The 25,356-nt window shown below is 45.9% G+C and overlaps 1 protein-coding gene across 1 annotated transcript in view; it reads left to right on the top strand.

The window, feature by feature from the left end:
• DNAH5 (dynein axonemal heavy chain 5) overlaps positions 1-25,356 on the top strand; it is a 5,605,957-nt gene that overhangs the window by 691,756 nt on the left and 4,888,845 nt on the right. Inside the window, exon 3 of the mRNA XM_086967405.1 lies at positions 9,438-9,522. Within this exon, the coding sequence (XP_086823531.1) occupies positions 9,438-9,522 (85 nt within the window). The remainder of the gene's footprint in view (positions 1-9,437; positions 9,523-25,356) is intronic.

Genomic DNA, 25,356 nt, shown 5'->3' with positions numbered 1-25,356 from the left:
ACACCCATTGATTTTGACGTTGTCCCAGATTTACAACATCATGTAAACCTGGGAAAGTGCCTAATCATTATGCCTCCTGAGGTGAGGCATAACGAGGAGAAATATTTGTATTTCTCCTTGTTTCTTCCTCGTTCTGTGTGTGTTGCAATCTGCAGCACACATAGGAGGAACACACCCCTTGGGATTGTTTTTGTGCATGAAGGTGTCCTTTCCTGCATGAAAACATTTCTGCATGCAACGTGCATGGGTGCCTACGTTGTTGCTAGGCTGCCTAAACGGCACCAGTGCAGGGAGAAAGGACAGGAATTCATCGTATTGCAAAAATATGTTGCATTCCTGCCCTTTCACTTTGGCGTAGGGCAATGCAGGTGCCTTGCTGCGCTGCGCTGCCCAATGCCAAAATACCATAAATTAGGTCTTTAGCGTTTATTAATGCTTCCTTCATTCGTGAAGGTGCCGGGGATACTTAAAAGCATAATTTCTTTTTTTGTTTCTTTTTATTGAAATATGCAAACAAGCAAGGCATGAAACATGTTATACAAAGTGTCAGTTCAATTAAGGGAGGAAAAGTACACTGAACAGCATTCGATATAAAGAAAAAGGGATGGGAGGGGACAAGGGTCAAATGTAAAAACAATACAATAAAATGGTCGAAATGTATGGGTCAGGGGGAAGGTGGAGCATCAACGTTATCGACTGCTGGTGGTATACATATATTCCCACGATAACTATTCCAAGGTCCCCATACTCTACACCATTTCCGGGGACGGCCCCTGGCTAGGTACACAGTCTTTTCCCTGAACATACACCAATCCATGTTTTCCTTCCATAAGTCCACAGTAGGAGGCCTCTGGGACCCCCACAACTGAGCAATGTCTCGCTTAGCAATCATGGCCCCCAGGGATGCCCACTGAGTATGAGCTACATTATAATCCGTAGGTTCCCAGATGTTCAACAAGCAGCATCTGGCCTCCGGCAGGAGAGCAACACCAGTCACTTCCGTCATGACCTCATGGACCCCACTCCAAAAAGCAGCAATCTCACGACATTCCCAAATAATATGTAGAAAGGTAGCAACCTGCCCACATCCTCGCTTACATAATCCCTCCTCAGAAAAGCCCATCTGGACCAAACGGGGGCCCGTGACGTAAATTCTGTGGAGGACCTTAAGTTGTACCAGTCGGTGTCGAGCTGGAATCGCGACCTCCTTTGGAGAGGAGATCGCAGATTGCCAGTCCTCATAATCCAATTCCAGGCCGTCACGGGTCCACAAATCCCGGAGATGTAACAGGAGATCAGGCCTATTATTAATTAATTTCTTGTAAACAAGGGAGATGGTGCTGTCGGGGACATGGCCATCCAACAGCCTATCCTCAAGTGGGGACGACTCCGGAATCACCTCACCCAAAGGGAAGACCGATTTTAAAGCATGGTGAACCTGGACGTAGCGAAAGTACTCTGTGTCACTCAATTCAAACTCCGTCTTTAACATCTCAAATGATTTCACCTGGCCCTTCACCCAGAGGTCGCCCACCTTACTAATACCGATAAGGTCCCATCTATCGAACCCCTTGGTTTTCCATAACTTCCCAAGCCTGTCCGAACTGAAGAGCGGGGGGCTAAGGTTAAACGATCTTTCCACCCCAAGGAAGTATTAGCGTCCTGCCACGTACGCACCGCCGTCTTTGTAGGCCCCGACAGAGTCTTGACCACCAATTTTGAGTAGATCACCCTATAATAATTACCCCCGGGCAGCAGCCATCTGTCCATAGCGAAAGCAGGGTTTATTGCTGGACCATACATACCATGGTTGATGGCACCCAATGGAGCAGCCCAGTAATAGCGTTTGATGTCAGGGAGAGCGATTCCCCCATCATACCAGGGGAGCGTCAGTTTGGCAAGAGCAATACGAGGTCTACCGTCCCATATCAACTTCCTCTGAAGGTCTTCGACAGCACGGAAATAGCTAGCGGGGACAATACAAGAGTGTTCTGGAGAGCGTACAAAAAATAGGCAAAGACATCATTTTAAATAGGGCCGCACGGCCAAGCGGCAAAAGCGTAAGTTTACGCCAACCCGCGACATCCTTTTTCAATGTAGCCAAAGGTGGTAGAAGGTTCTGTTCATAACGGGCCATTGGATCCAACGAGATAAAGATACCGAGGTACTTAAATCCCGTCAGCGTCACCTGAATAGGGCAGGTACGTGGGAGGAGAGGGACATCACCAGAAAGAACGTATAAGTAGGATTTCGCCCAATTGATAATCAAACCAGAATTCCTACCAAAGGAGGCCAAGACATCGCACAAAACCATCAATGACTTCCGGGGTGAAGTCAGATACAGTAATATGTCATCTGCGTAGAGCGAGATGCGATCCTCGAATTCAGGAGACCATTGAATACCCTTTATCGAGGGTTCCCATCAGATCCATGCAGCAAGGGGTTCTAGGGCAAACAATAACGGAGACAAGGGACAGCCCTGACGAGTGCCTCTTCCAAGACTAAAATGAGTAGAAACACGACCATTCACTACGATTGCGCAAGGGGCTCTTTGTAGAGAAGCCGAACCCAGCCAATAAAACCAGGTCCAAACCCAAACTTAGCCAACACGGCCCATAAGTATGGCCATCCACGGTATCGAAAGCCATCGTGGCGTCTAATGACGCCAAGACGGCCGGCTCACGCAACGTCGCAGCTCTCGCAAGAACTCCGTGTAAATGCCTGAGATTCAGAGGAGTATTTCTATGCGGAATGAAACCGGATTGATCCGGGTGTATCAATTCACTGATAACGGTGATCAAGCGGTTAGCCAACAATTTTGCAAGGATCTTAGGTTCAGCGTTCAAAAGAGAAATCGGTCTGTACGATGTACACCTGTCTCTCGGTTTCCCTTCCTTATGGATCACCACAATGGTCGCGAGACGTTGATCACAGGGTAGAGAACCGCACTCCTGAGACTCCAAAAACATTTCTCTTACATAGGGCGCTATCTTGTCAGGCCGCAATTTATAAAGTTCAATAGGCAGGCCGTTAGGACCCATAGCCTTCGCCCGAACGCAAGGAGCGAATCGCGATATACACCTCGTCTGCAGTTATTGGAGCATCAATATGTTCCCTATCCAAATCAGAAAGACGCAGTAAAGCAATATCACGCAACAATAGATGTGAATCTTCCTCCGGCCTATCCGACACAGAGGCATATACCGACTGAAAGTGATCTGCGAAACATTGAACGATCTCTTCAGGGTCAGTAACCCGGCAACCACTCGCTGTCTCAATCACGGGCACCACACGACTAGCCCTATCCTTCTTATCCAGCCATGCTATCAATTTGCCAGCTTTATCTCCTACGTCATAAAGCCGTCCCTGCTGTTCTCTACTCATTCTCTTAACTGCATCAGTAACCAGCGCCCTATACTCCAACTGCTTGAGCCGCAAAACATGCATATTAGCACGCGTAACTTCCCGTTCCAGGCCGAGCTCAAGATCCGCTATCTCCGCCTCGATCTTAACCACCTCCTCGTCTCTCCATTTCTTAACACCAGAGATTAACGACAGGGCCTGGCCCCTGAGAACAGTTTTGAAAGCCTCCCAAAGGGACACCGCCGACTAAACCGAGCCCTGATTCTCAAGAAAATAGTGATCGAGAGATTTCACCAGATCCGCACGAGTTTTAGGGTTCTGGAGGTACCATGTGTTGATCGGGGCAACCCGACCCTCCGTCCCAGGACTGGACCCCATATAGAGCCATAGTGGAGAGTGATCAGAGATCCCCCGAGCAAGATGCCTGACCTCAGTAACAGAAAGCGCCTGTGCAGCCGGGACCATAACATAATCAATTCTAGAAAGACTACCGTGCGCACCAGAGTGAAAGGTGTACTGCCGCTGAACGGGATGCAACAACCTCCAACAATCTACCAAGCCCAGAGTATCAATGAAGTCATGAAGCCAGTTCTGCGCCCCCTTAAGATCTCTAGGTGGGTGCCGATCAGCCATACCAGAAGCTACAGCATTAAAATCACCACCCAATAGCAATGACCCCTCGGGGAGAGCGAGGACCACCCGTCCCAAGTCCGCGAAAGTAGTAGACTCTAGGCCAGGGGGGACATAAACGAAAACCAGGGAAAGAGTTCGACCCTCCCACCTACCCGTTAGGACGACATAGCGCCCCCTGTCATCTAGGACCGTTGCATCGATCTCCAATGGGAGAGAAGTCTTAATCAGAATACCAATCCCCCTTGAGCCTGAGGAAAACCCGGCATGGGTGACCAGACGATACCTCTTCCTATTCATGGCATGACAAGTATTACCTATCAAATGAGTCTCCTGAAGGAGGACTACATCCGGGGAAAGACGTTTCAACAATTGCAGCACTACCCCGCGTTTAATCCTGTCCCCCAACCCATTCACATTCCAACTCATCAATTTCAGCCCCCTACCCCCATCCGAAAGTGAAAGTTCCAACCCCAACAAGAATCCAGTACTTCGATCGGAAAGCTTAACAATACATTGCCTTGCAGAAAAACGAACACACACCCCAACAAGAACCCCCCACTCCCCCCACCAACATCCCGTTACAAAACCCCCCACCCTGCACCCCTGCATAAGACTAAAAAGCCACCCCAACTTGCAGTGTGCCTTTCGCCCCCACATCAACTAAGCTACAAAAAGGTAAATCAGAGGAGGAAAGAGACCCACCGATAGCCCCGCAACCCCCCAGGATGTCATAACCATTCATATTACAGTAGTAGCGAACCACATTTCGAGGCCAACTGGGGGACCTCAGAAACCAGGCAAAGGTGTCTATTCCCGTTCCATCGGTCCGCCTTCTGCCCCTCCGGATTGTTCCTCTGGTGTAGGATGATTGGGTAGAGTGTCAAGCCAGTCGGAAACTGCATCAGGCCGATCAAAAAAATAAGTGCGCTCAGCGTGTTCGATTCTCAAATTGGCTGGAAAAAGCATAGCATACTTTAGGCCCATATTACGCAGTCTCCTCTTTACCCCCAGGAAACCAAGTCTCTGCCTTTGAACAGATTGGGTAAAGTCCGGGTAGAAGTTAATTGTAGTGTTCTCAAACTTAGTAGGTCGACTCACACGCGAAGCCTGGAGGATCGCGTCTCTGTCGCAAAAGTTGAAAATCCTTGCGATCATAGGCTGCGGTGGGGCACCCACCTTTGGCTTACCACCCGGCACTCTATGGGCCCGCTCGGCCATGAAAAATTTACTTAGTCCCCTGGGTGCAAGATGGTTGACAACCAAGTTTTCGACGAAGAGGTCAGCTGCAGAGTCTTCCGCCTGCTCCGGGACACCGATAATGCGAACGTTGTTCCGCCGAGCCCTCCCTTCAAAATCCTCCAGACGACCAACGAAGAGATCATTGGAGGCCCTCAGATTGCGGACCTCCGTCTGCAGGTCAACAACATCGCTCGTCAAACTGGAGGTCTTGATGTCCAACGACTTGACTTTCTCGTTAGTTTTTGTCAGGTCTGTACGGATCAGATTAACATCGATCGCCACAGTGTCGAGTTTATGGGCGAGGGTCTCCATTTGTTGCCCAAGGGAGGACTTGATCCCATCTATGGCGGCCATAACGTCTTGTAGGGTCGGTTCGGTTGCCGAAGTCGGAGCATCTCTAGTGTCCTCTAGCGATCTGCCCGGTCCGCTGGGAGATCCCTTAGTTTGGGCATAACGGTCCATATTGTTGGTCTGGGTATAGCCACCCCGCCTATTTGTCTTAAGCTTCTGCTTTTCACCCTCTGGTTTCCCCACCATTGCGGAGTACAGAGCGACGTGAGGCAGATAGGCTAGGTAGGAAGATGGCGGTCAAGGACCTCGGGACCGTGGCCCAGCGTCACTCAGGAGGGCACACACCAGGTATCAAAGCAAGAGTCCGAAGCGGAGAGGAGGTACACTCGGATGTAGCAGAGAATAGCCGACCTCGGCACTAAGGGGCCGCTTGCTGTCGAATCTCCCTCAGGGAAAGGCCAAATCGAAAGTGAAAGTCAACCAGACCGGTCGACCCCACCACCTCAGCCCGATGTTGTTCAACTGCAGCTCGGGCACTGTGCCAACTCAACAGCCTGGCATCACGGAGGCGTAGGCCGCAATCTTCAGAGCACCACAACTCCGGTCTCCGGGGTCCGATTCGGAATCTGAAAGCAGTTCTCGCCTCACCCATGGTTCATCTTCACAGATATGTCAATGAAGGGCAGGATAAACGACAGGATACATGTGGGAGGCTGCGAGGGTCTCGGGAGCCCTGTGCTCACGCGGTATCTTGGTCGCGCACAAAGCTCCTCCCCCCTAAAAGCATAATAATTAATGGTGTAATATCGCATCTGGATGCGGTCCCTAATAATGATGCACCCAGGCTGGCTGGCAGGAGGGTGCCGGCGATCATGTTCGCTGATGACACCCTCCTGCTTTCCAAGTCTCCCATGGGGATCCAACGTGTATTGGACGGCTTTGCGGATTGTTGCCATTCCTGCGGATTGGAGATTAACGCGGATAAAACGAAATATATGATTTTCAATCCGCCGGCATCCACCCGCCCGACGCCTATTTTGGGATCTGTCAGACTGGAGAGGGTACAGACCTTCCAGTATCTAGGGGTCACGATAAATGAAAACTTGTCTTGGGGCCCCCAACAGGTTAAATCTCAACTGAAATTGTCCCAATTGGTGGGGGGAATTCTCAAGCTGCCCAATACATTGTCATTCAAACCAGTGAGCCCTGCGCTGGAGATTTATAAAACCCAGACGAGGGCAGCGGTTCTCTATGGTGGGGATCTCTGGGGGCACTCCTGCAGGCCCGAAATTCCCAATACGGAAAATAAATTCATGCGGCAGCTACTGGCTCTTCCCCAAAGTACACCGCTTCTTCCCCTAAGGCTAGATTTGGGATTGAGTTTTATCCAGGACGAGCTAGCACTAAAACCCCTTAGATTTTGGAGCAGGCTCTGGATAACACCAGAACTGTTGAACAGGCTAGAACTGAAGGCAATACTTAACTGTAATAGTGCAGCAAAAATTCCCTGGCTTGTTTTCGTTAAACAGGAATTTGGTAAAATGGGTCTGCCCGCCCTGTGGCATGATCCTGAAAGGGCGTGCCGTGATGTTTCAGGCAAGTCCCTTACGAGGTCTTTTATGGATAACAAACTTAATACTATACTGTATGATTCTCATGCTGGTACCCTGACTAAATTGTTTTTAACATTTAAAATATCATACTGCTTTGAGGATTTCATGGACGCTATCTATCCCATTGGATCAAGGAAACTCTATGTACAATGAAGATATGGTACATTACCCTTAAGGGCTTTTACAAGTAAATGGTCCGCCTCTACGAACAAATCTTGTCCTGGGTGTAGCTGTAGCTTAGAGGATGAACTCCACATACGTCTTTTTTGCCCAGCCTACAGTAAAGCCAGGAAGTATTGGCTAGTACCGCTATGTAAAAACATGGGGTTCGTACAACGTTTGCACGCTCTGAGAATCCTTAAGACAGATACGTCTGGACACATTGTATTTGCACTTTCTAAGTACCTGTCAGCTATGTGGTCCAAGCGACGATTTTTAATTACTAATGAATGCCAGGGGTGATTTAATTATCTTTTATGACTGTATGAACTGTACTATTTTATATGTGTTGTGGAAATATATGTTTTTTCTGTACTCTTTTATGGCACAAAATGCCGAAATAAAGATTTAATGAATGAATGAATAATAATAATGCAGGAGTCAGAGCCAGAAAAGTACTCTAATAACAAACCCTGTTCATCTGTGGAGTATCCAAGGGGCCATCCATGGGAGCTAGTATTGAACTTCAAAAACCACTGTCATTATGTCGGGGGTCGGGTACTTATTTAATGACCGTTAAAGCTGTGGTAAAGATGTCATTTATCTTTGTTTATTAAGGAATGGCTGTTTTGAATATTTACTCCTTATTGCCCTTTTCAGTGTAATATCCTATTCTATTTTATTGATTGTAACATGTATTGTGCTTTTATGGCTGTGTAGCCGAAATAAAGTATCCTTTGACTGACTGACTATGTTTATGCCTTCATCAAGGGCAATTGTGAGCTCTCCAGTATTATCAGCTGTTAAAGCCTGCAGGTACTTAACTGCTACTTATGTCTGAGGGAAGATAAACTCTTTTCCACTATGCATCACTCAGAGGCAGCCCAGTGAAAGTACAGAAGCCTGTACAGTACACTGCCACAATCATTCCCCCCCTCCCCCTGAAGTTCCTTGTACCCCTTAGTGGTTCTGGAGTGAGCTCCGAAAAGATTAAGATAGTTGCGCCCCACTTCAAAAACCTTGGGCTAGATTTGCAAAATCAATCCATTTACAAATGCAAAAATGCCATTTCTAAAGTACTAAGCCCAAATTGCGATTCAGTAACCTGTTCCAAATCACAATTTGGGTTTGCAAATCAGTATTTGAAAGGGGAGTATTTAGGGCGTCCCTCACAAATACCGATTCACATTGGTATGTATAAATGTTTTGCGATCCAAATGCACTCACAAAACATTCGCCCTTTACCACCAACTCAAAGTTGGTGGTAACCCATTCGCAGACATGGTGGTCTGCTGACCCCAACATGTCACCATCCCTGTGATGGCAGCAAATCGTAGTGGGTCAAAAATTGTAACTTACCTCATTAGTATCCATGAGGTAGGTCTATTTGCGACCCACTACGAATCGCTATTTTAGAAATAGGGGCAAATAACCCCTTTGTACATTGGTGATAGTGATTACCAAGTACCGATTTGCCATTACTATTCTTCATACATTCTAGCCCCTAGTTCTTTAGTGTTGCTATTTTCAAAGGCCCTTCCTTATTCCATTTCTCAGGATTCGAGGCAACAACACTAAATTAATCAGCTTTGAGCGCCTCATCAATATGTTGGGTGCTATTTTGGGAACTTTACAGCTGTAGAAGATGCCTCTCGGGGGTAACTGTCTGCGGTCGCCACTACTTCCGAATAACGCCTTAAATCCGCCGTTCACATCAGCTCTGCTGAACGGAAGCAGATGCGTCGAGACTTCCGCTCTGAGTGGGTGCAAAGTCTACCCATCTGGGGGCCATCCGTGGAGCTTCTAGGATTGCCTTAGATACACTTTAAAAGAACTTCCACCGCCACTAGCTTAATTCTTTTGTTGCAATTGAGAGACGTCAGTTTTACAGTGTTCAAGAACTCCCTACCTCAAATCATCTTTTTAGCAATAAGAAAGGGTGCCTATTAAGTGCAGTGTACATCTAAGCACTTCAACCTGCTTGATTATCTAGGTTCATGTATGCTCCGTAAAATTTGGTCTGATTTAAAACAAGATTGTTGTGTTTTTGTACTAATGTTATCAACAATTTGGTGTGTATCTTTTTTAGAGTATCCTTAGGAAATTATCCTAATCCAAGACCATTTTTTATTGTGGCAGATTGAGCGCATCGATCGATTCTTTGCTGTTGGAGGACTTCATCACGTTATATTTTACTATCAAGATGTAGAGACGTCTGACGCAGGTATTGTAAAGGTGCTATGCAGTACTGTACGTAATTGGTTTGCAGAACATGAGCTAATTTGACGTTAGATTTGAATACACCAGACACTTAATTGCTCTTTCTGTAATTAACTCATACCAATTGCGGCTGGCTCTAATCAGTAAGGCTGAGCCTAATATACTAAACAACAGAAGAGAAATGCCAGTACTGATACTAATTTCAAAATCAAAAATTAATAACCAATGTAAAGACCACAGTTCAATACTTGTATGTGCTAATAAATAGCTGTTTATTCTGAAATCTTTTGATTATACACAATTTATAAATTAATGCTGCAGTTCAAAAACAATATTGTATAGCAACAATAAAAACAAGGACACAAAAGTGGAATAAAACCTCATGCATACCATTACTCATAACTCTTCAAACATATCACAATCAAAACAACGTACATTCAAACATTCAAAATAAGTACCCCACACAACCTGGAAGGGAAATACACCAGTTGGTGAAGTACTAGGTCTGCTGCACAAATAAAGAGCAATCCCTACTGTTCTAAGCAATACACTATAAACCATTCAGTTGAATCATAAGATTTTGAGCATAATCATCAAAATTTGAGTGTAAAGACGCAACTCAAGATGCGAAACAAATAAGCACCAAGCCGCGACCAGCAGACCAAACGGCCTACGCGTTTCGAATCCCTATTGCTCTCAGGATTCTCTTCAGGGCCAATCAGCTCTGTAAAAGGAAACAGAAAAAAACATATGTCTAGTGTCTAAAAACCCATGGAAACTTAAGAGCGCTACTACACCTGGACAAAACAACAGCTTACCAGTATATCCATAGCCAATAGATCGTAATCACAGAGGTAGACTCCTGGAAAAATTAGGAATAGGAAAAGGAAAAAAAGAGAAAAGGGGGGATTTATCAGCAATGCATCCTTTCAAAACCCTGAAATCCAAGCATGAAAAAGTGGATGGGCACCATGACAGGTGGCTTACCTCAGGATGAGTGCACCGTGTCCTCAGCTTGCTGGTGTCAAGTCCTCAGCTCGCCAAAGTGAAAGGGAAATGGGGGGACCTACTGTAAGAAACGAACAGTCATTGACCTCATTTCTTAAAAGCAACGGGGAAAATTCCACCAGTGTACACCAAGGGCTTCAAAGAGTATAAACGCGGCATGGTCTTACCATTAAAGTCCTTGCACGGTGACGCGGGGTGAAGCAGTTATAAAGCGTTAAATGAAGCGTTGTCAAAAAGAGTTGTAATCGGGGCGTCACACTCTGGAAAAATAAAAAATGAATACAACGCAAATTTAGCGTGGTCTTAACAGCGTATGTCTAGAAAAACATACCTCATCAATCATGTAGAGAGGTTCAGGGCTGTGAGGTAAACAAAAACCTACCGATGTGAACACCGGAGAAGTAGCTGCGTCCTCGAGTAAATCAACACCGTGGAGTGAGGTGCCGGGTTTTTTGGAACCCGGTGGTGCCAGGGGATAACACCCGAAGACCTCTGAGTTCTCCCTGTTCCGGACCACAGAAACACAGAGTCTTCTAGGTGAAGTCAGAGATCGAGTTTTATTGGCTGCAACCAAGTAACAAGCGTCCTAGAATTACAACAGCACGGGCTGTAAGTTCTCAGGAGACTGTTCGTTTTTACAGAACCAGCCTTCTCCTTTTATACAAAATATTGCACTTCAGGCAAGAATTCTTGAGTTTACAATATGGTCATAGACATATTTACACAATAAAGCAAAGAGCGAAGTCATGACGGCCAACCCATATTTTAGATGTCCAGTTTGTGATAGATGACCCAGCCCAGCCCGGAATTTACGATCAGATATCGATGAAACCTCAATAAAACAGGGCACCTCCTTGTCATAAAACTTGCCATAAACAAGAAACATGGACAGGTGTATGTGTGTAGAAAACATGGTCTGTAGGTGGTGAATGGTTTATGGCATGTTGTGTATTGATGCTATCTCATTCGGCCACTGGGCGAGGAGCTGCCCGAACAGGTTTGGCTGGAGGCAGTGGAGTCAGTTTGGCCAGGTCATGGGGAAGTCAGCTAAGGTGGACGTGTCCTTTCAGATCAAGCTCGGCCTTAATCAATTGACTATATGAGGGCAAGTCATAAGATGGATGCCGTTCACAAAATGGAGTCCGAGGGTTAGGAACGGAAACCATGATTTAAGGGTGTTAGCATTGCTCATCATGACGCAAATGCACAGGGATAATGTCCTAATCATTACCGGTCTGCCGATACCAAATTCGTCATGGTACGACGATATTTTGTCACACGAGTGTTGGACCTTGATACCGGTATTACAGCAGGGTTTAGAATTTCAGAACCACAGGAGCACTGCACTCACTGCGCATGCGCAGGCGCAGCTAGTTCTGGGTGAAAACGGAACAGGCGAGGAATGACCTGCGACCGATACAAAATTAGTAAAAAAGAGGAATGAAGTAGTCCGCAATGGCCTTGAAAAATGAACATGCCAATTAGACGGAAAAAAGCAATTTATTGAATGAAAACAAAAAATTAGTACAACGTCCATTACAGAGAATGCTGGGACATATAGTACCATACAGTGTTGATACGGGCAAAAACACTCCTTTCACATGAAAAAGAGTGAAGGCTGGTGTGTGGGCTTGACGCAAATTTAAGAAACGGTGCAGAAGAGTGGGAGGAAACACTTTGATCAACAGATGTCGGAAGGCGGTATGGAATAGGGTGGCACAGGAGCTATATTAACAGGACGAAGCCACGTCTGTGTCAGGAACATTTTAAAGCAAGCAAGCATATCAGAACTGAATGTCAATGGGACAATCTGGACAACAAGGAAAATCTATAATTTATAGATCTCTTATAATTCGTTAAGACCTGACACAGCCGTGTCAAACTTAACGATCAAGAGTGCCTCCCTTTTGGACAGCTTTAGATCCAAATCACCTCCACGTGGGTTTTTTTCAACTTTGGAAATGACTGTCCATTTGAGGTCACTTATTTGATGTTTTAGTCTGGTCCAATGATTCACAAGTGGCGCAGTTTCCACTTTATTCTTGATTCTAGATTTATGTTGGGAAATTCTTTGGCGGATTTCCTAATTAGTTTTTCCAATGTACAGGCGCCCACATGGACATAATACTCCATAGATGACATATTTTGACTTACAATTACTGAATGAGTCATCTTTCCATGAGATTCCTTTGTATTGGAAAAGTGAACCTTCAATGGTGAGTTTGCAGCATAAACAAGTGCCACATTTATGGTGGCCTACAATGGGACTTAGACCCATTAGTTGTCTCAATGTTGGTTGAGCTTCCCTAGGGGCCGCTGCTCTCACTACATAATTTGCGATGCTGCTCTCTTTTTTGAACGCAAACAGCGGTGGTGCATGCACGCTGTCATCCAGGTTCTTAACCAGATGGCAATTTTGTCCAATTGATTTCTTTGAGTTTATTCGCATTGGGACAGAAAGCCGTTATGCAGACTTTTTTTTTTCGTTTCTTTTTATTAAAATATGCAAACAAGCAAGGCATGAAACATGTTATACAAAATGCCAGTTCGATTAAGGGAGGAAAAATAAATTTGAACAGCAGTCGATAGAAAGAAAGGGGATGGGGGGGGAAAGGGTCAGATATAATGTCAATACAGTAGAATGGTCGAAATGTATGGGTCAGGGGGAAGGTGGAGCATCAGTGTCATCAACCGCAGGCGGTATACATATGTTTCCACAATAATTATTCCAAGGTCCCCATACCCTGCACCACTTCCGGGGACGGCCCCTGGCTAGGTATACAGTCTTTTCCCTGAACATGCACCAGTCCATGTTTTCCTTCCATAGGTCCACTGTAGGAGGCCTCTGGGCCCCCCACAACTGAGCAATATCTCGCTTGGCGATCATGGCCCCCAGGGAAGCCCACTGAATCTGAGCTACATTATAATCCGTAGGTTCCCAGACATTCAACAAGCAGCATCTGGCCTCTGGGCAGAAGAGCAACACCAGTCACTTCCTTCATGACCTCATGGACCCCTCTCCAAAAAGAAACAATCTTGCGACATTCCCAAATAATATGGAGAAAGGTAGCAACCTGCCCACATCCTCGCTTACATAATCCCTCCTCAGAAAAGCCCATATGGACCAAACGGGGGCCCGTGACGACGTAGATTCTGTGGCGGATCTTAAGCCGTACCAGTCGGTGTCGAGCTGGAATCGCGACCTCCTTGGGAGAGGAGATCACAGATTGCCAGTCCTCGTCGTCCAATTCCAGGCCGTCACAGGTCCACTGATCCCGGAGATGCTACAGGAGATCAGGCCTATTATTAATTAATTTCTTGTATACAAGGGAGATGGTGCTGACTGGAACATAGCCATCCAACAGCCTATCCTCAGGTGGGGACGACTCCGGAATTACCTCACCTAAAGGGAAGACCGACGGTAAAGCATGGTGGACCTGGACGTAGCGAAAGTATTCTGTGTCACCCAGTTCAAACTCCGTCTTTAACACCTCAAATGATTTCACCTTGCCCTTCACCCAGAGGTCGCCTTCCTTACTAATACCGATAAGGTCCCATCTGTCGAACCATTTGGTTTTCCATAACTTCCCAAGCCTATCTGAACTGAAGAGCGGGGTCGCTAAGGTTAAACGATCTTTCCACCCCAGGGAAGTATTAGCGTCTTGCCACGTACGCACCGCCGTCTTTGTAGGCCCCGTAAGAGTCTTGACCACCGATTTTGAGTAGAGCGCCCTATAATGATTACCCCCGGGCAGCAGCCATCTGTCCATAGCGAAAGCAGGATTTAATACAGGACCATACATACCATGGTTGATGGCACTCAATTGGGCAGCCCAGTAATAGCGTTTAATGTCAGGGAGAGCGATACCCCTGTCATACCAGGGGAGCGTCAATTTGGCCAAAGCAATACGAGGTCTACCGTCCCATATCAACTTCCTCTGGAGGTCTTCGACAGCACGAAAGTAGCTAGCAGGGACATTATCAAGAGTATTCTGGAGAGCGTACAAAAAACGAGGCAAAGACATATTTTAAATAGGGCCGCACGGCCAAGCGGCGAAAGCGGAAGTTTACGCCAACCCGCAACGTCTTGGTTCAATCTAGCCAGTGGTGGAAGAAGATTCTGTTCATAACGGGCCATCGGATCCAATGAGATAAAGATACCGAGGTACTTAAATCCCGTGAGAGTCACCTGAATAGGGCAGGTACGTGGGAGAGGAGGAACATCACCAGAAAGAACGTATAGATAGGATTTCGACCAATTAATAATCAGACCAGAATTCCTACCAAAGGAGGCCAAAACATCGCACAGAACCATCAAAGACTTCCGAGGCGAGGTCAGATACAGTAAAATATCATCCGCGTAGAGCGAGATGCGATCCTCGAGTTCAGGAGACCATCTAATACCCTTCATCGAGGGCTCCCATCGGATCCACGCAGCAAGGGGTTCTAAGGCTAGGGCAAACATTAACGGAGACAAGGGACAGCCCTGATGAGTGCCCCTTCCAAGACTAAACTGAGTAGAAACATGACCGTTCACTACAATTTGCGCAAGGGGGATTTCATAGTGAAGCCGCACCCAGCCAATAAAACCAGGTCCAAACCCGAACTTAGCCAACACGGCCCGTAAGTATGGCCATTCCACGGTATTGAAAGCCATCGTGGCATCTAATGACGCCAAGACGGCCGGCTCACGCAACGTCGCAGCTCTCGCGAGAACACCGTGTAAACGCCTGAGATTCAGAGCAGTATTTCTATGCGGAATGAAACCGGATTGATCCGGGTGTATCAATTCACTGATAACGGTGATCAAGCGGTTAGCCAGCAATTTTGCAAGGATCTTAGGTTCAGCGTTCAAAAGGGAAATCGGCCTGTACGATGTGCACCTATCTCTCGGTTTCCCTTCCTTATGGATCACCACGATGGTCGCGAGACGTTGATCGCTGGGTAGAGATCCGCACTCCCGAGACTCCAAAAACATATCTCTTACATAGGCCGCTATCCTGTCAGGCCGCAATTTGTAAAGTTCAATACGCAGGCCGTTAGGACCCATAGCCTTTCCCGAACGCAAGGAGCGAATCAGTATAGCCACCTCGTCCGCAGTTATTGGAGCATCCATATGTTCCTTATCCAAATCAGAAAGATGCGGTAGAGCAATATCGCTCAACAAAAGATGTGAGTCTTCCTCCGGCCTATCCGACATATACTGACTGAAAGTGATCTGCGAAACACTGAACGATCTCTTCAGGATCAGTAAACCGGCAACCACTCGCTGTCTCAATCACGGGCACAACACGACTGGTCCTATTCTTATCTAGCCAAGCTATCAATTTGCCGGCTTTATCACCTGCGTCATAAAACCTTCCCTGCTGTTCTCTACTCATTGCCTTAGCTGCGTCAGTAACCAGCGCCCTATATTCCAACTGCTTAAGCCGCAGAACATGTGTCTTAGCACGCGTTACCTCCCGTTCCAGGCTGAGCTCGAGATCCGCTATCTCAGCCTCAATCTTAACCACCTCCTCGTCTCTCCGTTTCTTAACACCTGCAATTAACGACAGGGCCTGGCCACTGAGAACAATTTTGAAAGCCTCCCAGAGGGACACCGCCGATGAAACCGAACCCTCATTCTCAAGAAAATAGTGATCGAGAGATTTCACCAGATCCGCACGAGTTTTAGGGTTCCGGAGGTACCACGGGTTGATCGGGGCTACCCGAACCTCCGTTCCTGACTAGATCCCATACAGAGCCATAGTGGAGAGTGATCAGAGATCCCTCGAGCGAGATGCTTGACCTCAGTAACAGAGAGCGCCTGTGCAGCCGGGACCAAAACCTAATCAATTCTAGAAAGGCTACCATGTGCTCCCGAGTGAAAGGTAAACTGCCGCTGAACAGGGTGCAACAACCTCCAACAATCTACCAAGCCTAGAGTATCAATGAAATCATGAAGCCAGTTCTGCGCCCCCATAAGATCTCTAGGTGGGTGGCGATCAGCCACACCGGAAGCTACAGCGTTAAAATCACCACCCAGTAGCAATGACCCCTCGGGGAGAGCGAGGATCACCCGCCCTAAGTCTGCGAAAGTAGTAGACTGTAGGCCTGGGGGGACATAAACGGAAACAAGGGAAAGAGTTCGACCCTCCCACCTACCCGTTAGAGCGACATAGCGCCCCCTGTCATCAAGTACAGTTGCATCGATCTCAAAGGGGAGAGAAGTCTTGATAAGAATACCAACCCCCCCTCGAGCCTGAGGAATACCCAGCGTGGGCAATCAGACGATACCCCTTCCTATTCATAGCGTGACAAGTATTACCCATCAGGTGAGTCTCCTGAAGAAGGACTACATCTGGGGAAAGGCGTTTCAGCAATTGTAGCACCACCCCGCGTTTAATCCTATCCCCCCATTCACATTCCAACTCATCAATTTCAGCCCCTTACCCCCATCCGAAAGTGAAAGTTCCAACCCCAACAAGAACCCAGCACTTCGATCAGAAAGTCTAACAGTACATTGCCTTGCAGAAAAACAAACACACGCCCCAACCGGAACCCCCGCCCCCCCACCAACATCCAGTTACAAACCCCCCCACCCTGCATAAGACTAAAAAGCCACCCCAACTTGCAGTGTGCCTGTCGCCCCACATCAACTAAGCTACAAAAAAGTAAGACGGAGGAGGAAAGAGACCCTCCAATAGCCCCGTAACCCCCCGGATGTTACAACCATTTAAAATACAATAGTAGTGAACCACATTTCGAGGCCAACTGGGGGACCCCAGAGACCAGGCAAAAGTGTCTATTCCTGTTCCATCTGTCCGCCCTCTGCCCCTCTGGAATGTTCCTCTGGTGCAGGATAATTCGGTAAAGTGTCAAGCCAGTCAGCCACTGCATCAGGCCGATCAAAGAAATAAGTGCGCTCAGCGTGTTCGATTCTCAACTTGGCAGGGAAAAGCATAGCGTACTTTAATCCCATATCACACAGTCTCCTCTTTACCCCCAGGAAACCAAGTCTCTGCCTTTGAACAGATTGGGTAAAGTCCGGGTAGAAGTTGATTGTGGAGTTCTCGAACTTAGTAGGTCCGCTCACCCGCGAAGCCTGCAGGATATCGTCTCTGTCGCGAAAGTTGAAGATCCTTGCGATCATAGGCCGCGGCGGGGCACCCACCTTTGGCTTACCGCCTGGCACTTTATGGGCACGCTCGACCATGAAAAATTTACTTAGTCCCTTGGGTGCTAGATGATTTACAACCAGGTTTTCGACAAAGAGGTCAGCTGCAGAGTCTTCCGCCTGCTCCGGAACACCGATAATGGGGACGTTGTTCCGCCGAGCCCTCCCTTCAAAATCCTCCAGACGACGAACGAAGAGATCATTCGAGGCCCTGAAATTGCAGACCTCCGACTGCAGGTCAGTAACGTCACTCGTCAAACTGGAGGTCTTGATGTCCAACGACTTGACTTTCTCATTCATTTTCGTCAGGTCCGTACGGATCAGATTGACCTCGATCGCCACAGTGTCGAGTTTATGGGCGAGGGTCTCCATTTGTTGCCCGAGGGAGGACTTGATCCCATCTATGGTGGCCATGACGTCCTGTAGGGTCGGTTCGGTTGCCGAAGTCAGAACATCTCTAGTGTCCTCTAGCGACCTACCCGGTCCGCTGGGAGATCCCTTAGTTTGGGCATAACGGTCCATATTGTTGGTCTGGGTATAGCCACCACGCCTGGTTGTCTTGAGCTTCTGCTTTTCACCCTCTGGTTTCCCCGCCATTGCGGAGTACAGACCGACGTGAGGCAGATAGGCCAGATAGGAAGATGGCGGTCCAAGACCTCGGGACCGTGGCCCAGCGTCACTCAGGAGGGCACACACCAGGTATCAAAGCAAGAGTCTCAAAGCGGTGAGGAGGTACACTCTGTTGTAGCAGAGAATAGCCGACCCCGGCACGACAGGGCCGCTTGCTGTTGATTCTCCCTCAGAGAAAGGCCAAATCGAAAGTGAAAGTCAACCAGACCGGTCGACCCCACCACCTCAGGCCGATGTTGATCAACTACAGCTCGGGCACTGTGCCAACTCGACAGCCGGGCATCACGGAGGCGTAAGCCACAATCTTCAAAGCACCACAACTCAGGTCTCCGGGGTCCGATTCGGAATCTGGAAGCAGATCTCGCCTCACCCGTGGTCCATCTTCATAGATATGTCAATGAAGGACAGGATAAACGGCAGGATAAATGCGGGAGGCTACGAGGGTCTCGGGAGCCCTGTGCTCACGCGGCCATCTTGGTCGCGCGCGAAGCTCCTCCCCCCGTTATGCAGACTTGATGTTTCATTTGTGGTTTACTTCTGTGTTCAAGTAGACACTCCTTTGGGGTCCATCTGGCTCGTTTCATTGCATTTCGGACCAATTTCCTGGGATAACCGCGTTCGCATAATTTGGTTACCAAGTTTCCAGCATGCAGGTTGTAATCTTCATTAAAAGAACAATTCCTGCGAATGCGTAAAAATTGGCCGTTTGGCAAATTTTCTTTCAAGCTTCTAGGGTGGTTGCTTGAGAACAATAAGGCCTTGTTTCTGTCCGTCGGTTTGGTAAAGAGTGAAGTCGCCAATTTACCTTCAGCCGGGTATACCTCAACGTCCAGGAAGGATATTTTGTTGGCCGAATGGGATATGCTAAACTGAATATCAACTGTTCTAGCATTCAACCAGTTATGGAAAAGCGTAAGTTTCTCTTCACCACCCGTCCAAATCATAAAAATGTCATCAATGAAATGTAGCCACGTTCCAATATATTCTGCAAATGGATTGTTGTTGGGGACAAAAGTGTCTTCATACAAGGACATAAATAATACCGCTAGCTCTGGGGCAAAAGGACACCCCAAAGCCACTCCTTTGGTTTGGAAAAAGAATTCCTTGCAAAAGTAATTCTTTTTGAGGGCAAATGATGCCAGATCTACTAGAAACTGGGTTGGCACCTGAACTGGTCTAATTCTTAAATCTAGAAAATGGATGAGCACTGCCACTGCCTCGTCCTGGAGAATTTGAGTATAAAGGGATGTCACATCCAGTGTGACCAATAAATCATTCGCTTTATTGAAATTGACACCATCCAGTTTATTGATGAAATCCGTAGTGTCTTGTAAGTAGGAGACCATAAGCTTCATAAATTCCTTCAACAAACAATCTACATATTTAGCGACTGGTTCAAGTAGTGAATCACAACCTGCCACAATAGGTCTTCCCGGCGGAGTTGTTTGATTTTTATGAATCTTTGGCAAGATGAAAAACATTGGTATCTTGGGATGTTTATTTTGTAAAAAATCGAATTCCTTTGGGCCCAGAAAGACTTGTTCAAACCCTTCCCTCAGCATGGAAAATAATTGATTCTGTAGTTCAATGGTGGGATCTATTGCAATTTTTCAAAATTCATGACCTTAGCGGTGTATTCAATTGTATCCCAAACAATGGACCCACCTTTGTCCGCCTGCTTTATAGTGACTGTCGGATCATTTCGTAAGGTGGTTAGGGCATTTGTCTGTTCTTTAGAGATGTTGAATTTAACAAACTTTTTTTGTTTTTCCATATCAGAAATAGCAGACAAAACGGTCTTTTCAAACAAAATGATTTCTTTGGGTATTTTATTGCCTGGAGGGCAGAAAGTAGATTTTTTACGTAGCCCTGTCACTTCAGATGGCATTATGGACGGACTATCAGCAAAACACATAGTCAATCTCAGTTTGCGGCAAAATTCAATGAATTCTGTTTTCATTTTCACAAAATCAGTTTTCTTAGATGGCACAATTGACAATCCTTTAGCAAGGACACTTTCCTCGGCCTCAGTTAAAATTCTTTTTGATAAGTTGTAAATGGGGGATACCGCTAATTTTTGTAGTGCTGGCGGCGGGTTGTCATCTCCCATGGCTGTGTGTATCTTACCCTTGCTCTTGATCTGGGTTGACCTCTCGCTAAAAAAGAGTTTGGAGTTGAGCCTTGGGGTTGTTGTTGCTGATTCCATTTGCGGTTCCTATTAGGTCTACTGTTGCTATTATCAGTTTCGCCCCCGGAGGAAGATGACGTATCGGAGAAAGTGATGAATTGATTACGCGATCTGCCATGATTGTCAGGTAAGTAACGTCGTGAATCTGATTTAGTATAAAAATCCGCTTGTAGGAAAGGGTAAACGTTTTCTAAAGAGAAATTCTTTTTATCCTTTTCAAACTGGTTTGTCTTTTGCGTAATACTATAATCTTTGAACTCCTGAATCTCTTTATCCACTTTGTCTAGTAAGGCCTTACAGTCTGTTATTGTTTGGTTACTATTTACTTCTGATTCCAACCGAGTGATTTCCTCCAGTTCTTTTTGTGAAATCCTAGCTGCAGTTTCAATGGTAAGGACCATGAGGTCCCTGCTGCACTTCGTTTCGATGCAACTAAATACTTTTTTGAAAAGGGGGTCTTCAGTAAAAATTACCGGAATGTTCTTTATTTGAAGACCACCTGGGATGGTTCCGTCCCTTAAATGTTGGAGTAGGAAATGACCATGCAGGTCAGTTCTGATCTGTTTTTTCTTCAATCGCAAAAGTTTGTCCGATTCGTTCTGTGAAGTTGCTGATACACTAAGGATGACTGAAGTGAATACCGGTGGAGCACTCAAAAGGTTCTTGATGTGGTCTTCACTGTAGGCAAAGGTGTCCTTCTCTGCCATATTCTTCACAGCTTTACTCCGGGATTTTGCTGGATTTAATATCCAGATTTAGGTGATTCAAAAATAAAATAAAATAAAATAAAAATAGGTGAAGAGAAGAAAGAAAGCAACCACCACCTAGAAGAAAGAGGAAAAATCCTCAAAACACCCTCTCTTGTAGGGATTCAAAGAAAAAAGACCTCGCGAGACAATTCCCGCTATCCAAACTCATACCAATTGGTGCTGGCTCTAATCAGTAAGGCTGAGCCTAATATACTAAACAACAGAAGAGAAATGCCAGTACTGATACTAATTTCAAAACAAAAATTAATAACCAATGTAAAGACCACAGTTCAATACTTGTATGTGCTAATAAATAGCTGTTTATTCTGAAATCTTGTGATTATACACAATTTATAAATTAATGCTGCAGTTCAAAAACAATATTGTATAGCAACAATGAAAACAAGGACACAAAAGTGGAATAAAACCTCATGCATACCATCACTCATAACTCTTCAAACATATCACAATCAAAACAACTTACATTCAAACATTCAAAATAAGTACCCCACACAACCTGGAAGGGCAATACACCAGTTGGTGAAGTACTAGGTCTGCTGCACAAATAAAGAGCAATCCCTACTGTTCTAAGCAATACACTATAAACAATTCAGTTGAATCATAAGATTTTGAGCATAATCATCAAAATTCAAGTGTAAAGAAGCAACTCAAGATGCGAAACAAATAAGCACCAAGCCGCGACCAGCAGACCAAACGGCCTACGCGTTTCGAATCCCTATTGCTCTCAGGATTCTCTTCAGGGCCAATCAGCTCTGTAAAAGGAAACAGAAAAAAACATATGTCTAGTGTCTAAAAACCCATGGAAACTTAAGAGCGCTACTACACCTGGACAAAACAACAGCTTACCAGTATATCCATAGCCAATAGATCGTAATCACAGAGGTAGACTCCTGGAACAATTAGGAATAGGAAAAGGAAAAAAAGAGAAAAGCGGGGGTTTAGCAGCAATGCATCCTTTCAAAACCCTGAAATACAAGCATGAAAAAGTGGATGGGCACCATGACAGGTGGCTTACCTCAGGATGAGTGCACTGTGTCCTCAGTTTGCTGGGTATCAAGTCCTCAGCTCGCCAAAGTGAAAGGGAAATGGGGGGACCTACTGTAAGAAACGAACAGTCATTGACCTCATTTCTTAAAAGCAACGTGGAAAATTCCAACAGTGTACACCAAGGGCTTCAAATAGTATAAACGCGGCATGGTCTTATCATTAAAGTCCTTGCAAGGCGACGTGGGGTGAAGCAGTGATAAAGCGTTAAATGAAGCGTTGTCAAAAAGAGTTGTAATCGGGGCGTCACACTCTGGAAAAATAAAAATTGAATACAACGCAAATTTAGCGTGGTCTTAACAGCGTATGTCTAGAAAAACATACCTCATCAATCATGTAGAGAGGTTCGGGGCTGTGAGGAAAACAAAAACTTACTGATGTGAACACCGGAGAAGTAGCCGCGTCCTCGAGTAAATCAACACCGTGGAGCACTGCACTCACTGCGCATGCGCAGGCGCAGCTAGTTCTGGGTGATATAGTCCGGAAAACGGAGCGGGCGAGGAATGACCCGCGACCAATACAAAATTAGTAAAAAAGAGTAATGAAGTAGTCCGCAATGGCCTTGAAAAATGAACATGCCAATTAGACGGAAAAAAGCAATTTATTGAATGAAAACGAAAAAGAAGTACAATGTCCATTACAGAGAATGCTGGGACATATAGTACCATACAGTGTTGATACGGGCAAAAACACTCCTTTCACATGAAAAACACTGAAGGCTGGTGTGTGGCTTGACGCAAATTTAAGAAACGGTGCAGGAGTGGGAGGAACACGGTGTGTGGGCTTGACGCAAATTTAAGAAACGGTGCAGGAGTGGGAGGAAACACTTTGATCAACATAGGTCGGAAGGCGGTATGGAATAGGGTGGCACAGGAGCTAAATTAACAGGACGAAACCACGTCTGTGTCAGGAAAACCCCAAGGGAGTGTCTACTTGAACGCAGAAGTAAACCACAAATGATACGTCAAGTCTGCGTAACGACTTTCTGTCCCAATGCGAATAAACTCAAAAAAATCATTGGACAAAATTGGCATCTGGTGAAGAACCTGGATGACCGCTTGCATGCACCACCGCTGTTTGCGTTCAAAAAAGAGAGCAGCATCGCGAATTATGTAGTGAGAGCACTTGTTTATGCTGCGAACTCAACATTGAAGGTTCACTTTTCCAATACAAAGGAATCTCATGGAAACATGACTCATTCAGTAATTGTAAGTCAAAATATGTCATCTATGGAGTATTATGTCCATGTGGGCTCCTGTACATTGGAAAAACTAATCAGGAAATCCGCCAAAGAATTTCCCAACATAATTCTAGAATCAAGAATAAAGTGGAAACTGCGCCACTTGTGAATCATTGGACCAGACTAAAACATCAAATAAGTGACCTCAAATGGACAGTCATTTCCAAAGTTGAAAAAGACCCACGTGGAGGTGGTTTGGATCTAAAGCTGTCCAAAAGGGAGGCACGCTTGATCGTTAAGTTTGACACGGCTGTGTCAGGTCTTAACGAATTATCAGAGATCTATAAATTATAGATTTTCCTTGTTGTCCAGATTGTCCCATTGACATTCAGTTCTGATCTGCTTGCTTGCTTTAAAATGTTCCTGACACAGACGTGGTTTCGTCCTGTTAATATAGCTCCTGTGCCACCCTATTCCATGCCGTCTTCCGACCTCTGTTGATCAAAGTGTTTCCTCCCACTCCTGCACCGTTTCAAAATTTGCGTCAAGCCCACACACCAGCCTTCACTCTTTTTCATGTGAAAGGAGTGTTTTTGCCCGTATCAACACTGTATGGTACTATATGTCCCAGCATTCTCTGTAATGGACATTGTACTTCTTTTTCGTTTTCATTCAATAAATTGCCTTTTTCAGTCTAATTGGCATGTTCATTTTTCAAGGCCATTGCGGACTACTTTATTCCTCTTTTTTACTAATTTTGTATCGGTCGCGGGTCATTCCTCGCCCGCTCCGTTTTCCGGACTATATCACCCAGAACTAGCTGCGCCTGCGCATGCGCAGTGAGTGCAGTGCTCCACGGTGTTGATTTACTCGAGGACGCGGCTACTTCTCCGGTGTTCACATCGGTAAGTTTTTGTTTACCTCACAGCCCCGAACCTCTCTACATGATTGATGAGGTATGGTTTTCTAGACATACGCTGTGAAGACCACGCTAAATTTGCGTTGAATTCATTTTTTATTTTTCCAGAGTGTGACGCCCCGATTACAACTCTGTTTGACAACACTTCAATTAACGCTTTTAACTGCTTCACCCCATGTCGCTGTGCAAGGACTTTAATGGTAAAACCATGCCGCGATTATACTCTTTGAAGCCCTTGGTGTACACTGTTGGAATTTTCCACGTTGCTTTTAAGAAATGAGGTCAATGACTGTTCGTTTCTTACAGTAGGTCCCCCCATTTCCCTTTCACTTTGGCGAGCTGAGGACTTGATACCAGCAAGCTGAGGACACGGTGCACTCATCCTGAGGTAAGCCACCTGTCATGGTGCCCATCCACTTTTTCATGCTTGGATTTCAGGGTTTTGAAAGGATGCATTGCTGATAAATCCCCGCTTTTCTCTTTTTTTCCTTTTCCTATTCCTAATTTTTCCAGGAGTCTACCTCTGTGATTACGATCTATTGGCTATGGATATACTGGTAAGCTGTTGTTTTGTCCAGGTGTAGTAGCGCTCTTAAGTTTCCATGGGTTTTTAGACACTAGACATATGTTTTTTTCTGTTTCCTTTTACAGAGCTGATTGGCCCTGAAGAGAATCCTGAGGCAATAGGGATTCGAAACGAGTAGGCCGTTTGGTCTGCTGGTCGCAGCTTGGTGCTTATTTGTTTCGCATCTTGAGTTGCGTCTTTACACTTGAATGTTGATGATTATGTTCAAAATCTCATGATTCAACTGAATTGTTTATAGTGTATTGCTTAGAACAGTAGGGATTGCTCTTTATTTGCGCAGCAGACATAGTACGTCACATACTGGTGTATTGCCCTTCCAGGTTGTGTGGGGTACTTCTTTTGAATGTTTGAATGTAA

Source organism: Lissotriton vulgaris, chromosome 4_1 (assembly GCF_964263255.1).
Source record: "Lissotriton vulgaris chromosome 4_1, aLisVul1.2, whole genome shotgun sequence".
NCBI lineage: Eukaryota > Metazoa > Chordata > Amphibia > Caudata > Salamandridae > Lissotriton > Lissotriton vulgaris.
The sequence above is the reverse complement of the archived record's forward strand: the minus strand, read 5'-3'. Positions and strand labels throughout refer to the sequence as shown.